Here is a 6,000-nt window from a genome sequence, read left to right as displayed (position 1 = left end):
CTAGCAGCTATATATAATCTGGGAAAGAAGATGAGACACCTTCACTGTGTTCTTTTTCTACAAGTCATCTCAGTTTAGAGCTGTCAATTTTATTTTCAGAATAAAAATACCTGTTCTCAAATGTGAAAGAATCAGCAGAGCTGCATGCAGTGCTGCTCCAAAATTAGTTTGATAAGAACCAGAGAATGGAGGAAGAACTGTACTGGCTTACAAAAAGAAAAAAGAAAGCATTAACTCAAAATTAGGATTAGGAAATAAAAATTAAAACAATTGATTTTAGAATAAAAAATATTAATATATATTTATTTTATTTTATTTTTATGTAAGTACGTCAGGGAACAGAAATAATTTAAAAAAAACTCTCTCTCATGGATGTTGTCCAGTGTTATACACATCCCCTTAATAATCCTGCTGGCTGTCCCCTTGTCAATACCAATGAAGTCTCCAATGGACAGAAGGAAATCATCAGAGGCAAAGTATCTGAGTGTCTCTTGTAGCTGGATCATTGGTGGAACAGACTCATTCCTGAAAGAAAGAAAAGAATGACATGAGACAGTTCAAGAGAAATTTAAAAACATAACTTGCCAGTCTCTCCTTCGACTGTTATGGTTATGTAGATTCAATAACTAAAGATTCCTGTTAGCTGAATGGCAAGTAGCTATGTTCCTATAAAACAAAGGTAACAATTACTTTATGATAAGTATGGATATGGTTATGTGGATATTACTAATAACTGAGAAATGGAAAAGGTATCTGCTATAGCTTTCTTAAAACACTGACTTTCCAGTTAATTTTGCTGTGTTAAACTAAGCTTGAGTTAGCACAAATAATTTAAATGTTTTTGGGAATAATGTTACATGTTGGACAATTTTGTTGCTCTGAAGCATTAATGGGCTTGTGATCCCAGTATTGTCACTGAAAGGCTGGGAGTTGTTCTGACACTGCTGTGGTGTTTACAAAAAGGGGCATTCCCAATAGAAAACAGAATGGAACAATATTTTCTGCTATTGACATACTGTGACTGAGTGAAATTGTGGCACTACTCTTTTATCAAAACGTTATGCAATGGCAAAATAAAAAAAAATCGATGTTTTGTCTAAAACAGAAAAAGCTGTTAAGACAAATATTACACACAATAATTGTGGTTTTTCGATTTGGTTAAGTCTATTATGGTAATGTCTGAAATAGTCCTTCCCTTGACCTTCGCTGTTTAGTCCCCCTTAAACATCCCAACAACCACCACCACCACCATCCTTCCCTCTACTGTAGCAATTGCAACATACGACAGAGACACTATTATTTTTGCACGAATCGTTATTTTAATGTGCCTGATTTACATAAATAACATGCCGAAATTCACGAAGTAATAAATTCAAACGCATATTACTATAAATAAACAGTATTATTTAGTAAAACAGAGAAATATTGTCACCTGTCCGTTATATGCTCCAGTTTCCCACGTACAACACTGAAAAGACGAAGTACGGCTTCCTCTGATAAAGCAAAATCTGAATATAAATTCGGAATCGGCGTCACCTCATTCTCTTCTCCTTCCTCATTCTCATGAACACTTCACTCAAAACATCGTCATCACTGTCTGTCACTATTCCTGCCAACGTGAAAACTTCCTCGGTTAAGCTCACTAAATTGAAGTGAGCGTATGCCGTCGTTAGCCGGGAGGCCCCATCTGGGGAAGTTCGGCCGCCAAGTGCAAGTCTTATTTCAGTCGACGCCACATTGGGCGACTTGCGCGCCGGTGGTGATGATGACGAGGACAACACAGCACACAATCCCCGAACGGAGAAAATCTCCAACACGGCCGGGAATCGAACCCGGACCCATTTGCATGGGAGGCGAGCACGTTACGGCGAGCACTTGCCTCTCAGCTAAGCAGGCGGACCTCAAGCTCGCTAACCAGCCAGAAATCGCCTGTTAAGATAGCCCGAGTTTATTCTCCGGTTAGGCGTTGTTCCCGGTTCGTACAAAGCCTTTTTCCCGTGAATAGCAGTTAACGGCTGCTAACCGGAGATTGTACAACCGGCCCTTGATGGTGTATTTTGTGACAACACGCCTTCACAATCCATCTTGTAAAGTGAGCATTGTTATAATCATCATGATGCAGGAGCAGTAGTTGATATTTTAGCCTAATACGGGATCATCACGAATGTTTCTGTTCCTCCGTGTGAAGACATGAGTGCTACTTCGGGTTGGATCTTTTTGTGAAGGTCTTGCGACACGCTTCACACACATAAGCATGGATCCCAGTGTGCACAGCCGGCCGGTGTGGCCGAGCGATTCTAGGCGCTACAGTCTGGAACCGCGCGACCGCTACGGTCGCAGGTTCGAATCCTGCCTCGGGCATGGATGTGTGTGATGTCCATAGGTTGGTTAAGTTTAAGTAGTTCTAAGTTCTAGGGGACTGATGACCTCAGAAGTCCCATAGTGCTCAGAGGCATTTGAACCATTTTTTGAATCAGTATGCACACGTAAATGTGCGTACAGGACGCTCTTGGTTTTGAATGTCATTTGTCGTACATGACAAATATGTAGACGTTCGCGTGTGTGCAGAGATGAGTGCTTCTTGATCGCAGTGCTGACTGTCAACGTTTCCTGTCACACCTCGCACAAATAAGGACGATTATGGCTGGCGTCACCAGTGGGTACTCGTGAATGTTGCTTCATAGAGTCAAAGCCTTCTAGATACAAGGCCTACGCACAGCGGCCATATTGGCACGTGACGTCACAAACTGTTGGCCATCTTATCTTTAGTTGGCAGTCCTGTCGGCGTGTATGTTGTGTTGAAAGTGTGTGCCACGTGAAACTGATATATATTTCATACAGTATTCGCCTACAGTTCTTCGAAGTATGGGATACAAGTGTTTCAGGGTCTAGTGAAGCAGGGGATACAACCCGTCGGCTTTGAACAATGACGTCATTCCTTAGTCATAGATAGTAATGTCTTCACTTCGAGGCATAGATAATAAAGCAGTTCTGTGTTCTAATCATGGAGGTAAAAATAAGAGGAGTTGTCATGACGTCACAAACTTGAAGCTGACCACCCAAGAGAAGGTCCGCCATGTTAGCTACCCCAAAACATTCGCTTCTGGTGGTTTGATTCCGTGTAGTCGTGAAGTGTTTTGATAAAAAATGCCGGGTTTGCGTCGCTCACGGGTGTACTAATCGTTCTGATTGTACTCTAAAGTTTAAACAAATCACATTCGTAAGTGAACTTATTTAAGCGCTATTTTCTTACATATACTTGAAATTCTGATGCACTGTAAAGTTTTACAGTATGGTTTTATTTCTGTGATTTAACTTTAGATTTCTATCAATCCAAGGCGAAGAGCTGTCTGGAAGTGAGCATTACACTTGGTTTTCACTGTGTGGTTATTCTGAAGTAACTGAAAAGTCCTGGCAAGAAATATCCTGGAAATGGGGACTAATGTTTTAAAATGCAATAATTTAATATAAAACTAATGTAACTACATGTAGTTAATTAAATCTTCAGTAAAATGTGTGGAACACCTGTTACAGTGGTTAAATTATAAGTACTTAAATGGTTACATATTTGTTAAAGCAAAGTTCCCTATCGAAGTCCAGGCTTAGATCATTACATTAATCACTGTGTTGTCGTATTACCCTGTAAATTTCTGTTCTTTGCCACGCTGAATGTCATTTGGTAGGTACAATTTAAAAAGAAAGCTGATGTGGAAATTGCGATGGGCCTGACAATCTTAAATTCAGTTCTGTTCCTTCGTAATTTAACGTATTTTTCACTTTGTTGACATGACAGCTGGCTTGTTTATATCATCCCTGCATACATCTATGGGACACCAAAGGAAATAAGGTAAGTTTCTTGCAAACGTGAACATTTAAAATTTGCATTTGACTTGAAAATGCAACGAATACAAATCGGTGCCTCTAAACTATCAATCATTGTTTTTGGAGTTCTGGCTTTATCAATTATCGACACAAACACAATGAAAGTGAATAGAAATGGATTACAAAAGCACGCTTTTCATAGCACATACCTCTCTTCTCGGTTATTCTAAGTGTATAAACAAAAAGGAATTACAGTACTGAGGCAAGAAGCGTAATATCTTTACGTATTACTGTATCGAATACGCATTTAAGAGCAGAAAAACGTTTGAAGTTGCGTTCCTTATGCTGTGTTGTTCGCTAAAACCGAGTAACATTTACTATATAAAACAAATATCACGTGCACACGACATAAATAACGAACAAGAAGCAATTGTAAACACTCGTCTGCTAATGTTTTGGGGGATCCAAGATGGCGGCAGGCCCCGCCCACTGGCTTCAAAACAACGTACAGCGCAAGTCTGTAGCGCCACCTCCCCTTATTCTACCTCCATGGTTCTAATAAGCGCTATCATTAAAATAACTGAATGTGAATCTAAAAGCGATCGTTTATCTATATTTCACTATTTTACCATATTTCACTTTCTTATTCCACCAATATGCTTCAGTAGCTGATAAGTGTTTTTTGGCTTATTAAAAAAAAAATCTCACAAGATAGAATAAACTGATCCTAAGATACAGATGCTTCAGTAGCTGATAAGTGTATTTTGGCTTTAAAAAAAAAATCTCTCGAGATAGAATAAACTGATCCTACTTTATTAAGCAATCAATAAAAAAACTAAACTGAAACATAACAGCAAAAGCTGTTATGTTTTAGTTTAGTTTCTTTATTGATTGCTTAAACAGCAAAAGCTGTTATGTTTTAGTTTAGTTTTTTATTGATTGCTTAATGAAGTAGGATCAGTTTATTCTATCTCGTGAGATTTTTTTTAAAGCCAAAAAACACTTATCAGCTACTGAAGGGAGCTACAACACTAAGAAGAATCGCTTCTCAGCTTTTGACAAGATCAATGTTTATCTCTCTCGCATTCCTTTGTTTCTCAACATTCTCCTCAGCTCTTTCATCTTTGTAATACATGCTCTCTGGCGACATGTGACGTCATTGTTCAAAGCCGACGGGTTGTATCCCCTGCTACACTAGACCCGTGTTTCGTTCCATTTTGCCAGGGAAATTATAAATCCCAAAAAGGTATGAACGTGCACATGTTTCAATTTCCCTAATGTGTGAAATCGCTGGATTGCAGCTATTCCCAGACAAGAATTTGCGTCTACAGATCATTCAAGGGTAAGTGAATGACAAAAAATTTTTTAGCCTGTTATTTGTTTCCATTGCACCACATTTGCCAATTGTTTTTAAAAGCAGTTATGTATCATGTACCAGTATAATTTGTTTCTTAGTTCTGGACCATTGCTGCGAGGTTAATACGAATCTGGCTGTGAAATGTGTCTCATATTTGCAACTATTGTCACACAGAATAGTCATATTAATAAGTGTGGCTCGAAAATGTTTAGTATTCCTTATCATTCCTACCAGATTATTGAGTTTCCAGTACTTTTATTTGGAAGAGCTACAGAATGATTTTGTTCAGTTTTACATGTACAGTTATTCGGAAATAATTTCGAGCAAACTACCTTAGAAAATTGCTTTAATGAATTCAGTGTTAGACAGATTAAGCAGTACAGAAAGCAGAATTTCGAGGTAAGTGCATTGTGATTAAATTAACAGCACTCTGTGATTAACTTAACAGCACTCGTTAAATTAACAGCACTATCCTTCAGTCAAGGATATAGGAGAAAGAATACTTTCACGTTTAAGGTTCTAAAGTTCAGGAAAAACAGGGAAATAAAATATTTTTTCGGATTTTTTGATTTATTAAACATTATGTCAGGAGGTGCTCCATTTCGTCGAATGATTTGAGTTTCGTGTGAGGTCAGCAAATTTTGAAGTGGAGAGGAAAATTTACGAAAATAACCGGGGAAGCAAATTCTTAAATTCTGTAGAAGCTCCAGCTGCTTAATTTAAAACCGAAAACGTCTGCTTGTTGTTGCATATTGTCGATTTTTTACTGCAGGAAAACGTAGCTCCTGAGGTAAAAGCCAAAATTTAAAATTGCAGTTTGT

General features: G+C 38.3%; 1 protein-coding gene across 2 annotated transcripts in view; it reads right to left on the bottom strand.

Annotated features, from left to right (window-relative positions):
- Positions 1-365: 365 nt before the first annotated feature.
- Positions 366-6,000, bottom strand: part of LOC124717278 (zinc finger protein 226-like) — a 324,457-nt gene continuing 318,822 nt past the window's right edge. Inside the window, exon 8 of one of the 2 annotated variants that reach the window (XM_047244092.1) lies at positions 366-525. In XM_047244092.1, the coding sequence (XP_047100048.1) occupies positions 503-525 (23 nt within the window). In that variant the 3' untranslated portion in view covers positions 366-502. The remainder of the gene's footprint in view (positions 526-6,000) is intronic. The other variant, XR_007005729.1, reaches the window with a different exon arrangement.

The sequence above is a fragment of the Schistocerca piceifrons genome, chromosome 9 (genome assembly GCF_021461385.2).
Source record: "Schistocerca piceifrons isolate TAMUIC-IGC-003096 chromosome 9, iqSchPice1.1, whole genome shotgun sequence".
Lineage (NCBI taxonomy): Eukaryota > Metazoa > Arthropoda > Insecta > Orthoptera > Acrididae > Schistocerca > Schistocerca piceifrons.
Note: the sequence above shows the minus strand (reverse complement) of the source record. Positions and strands in the feature narration are given on the sequence as shown.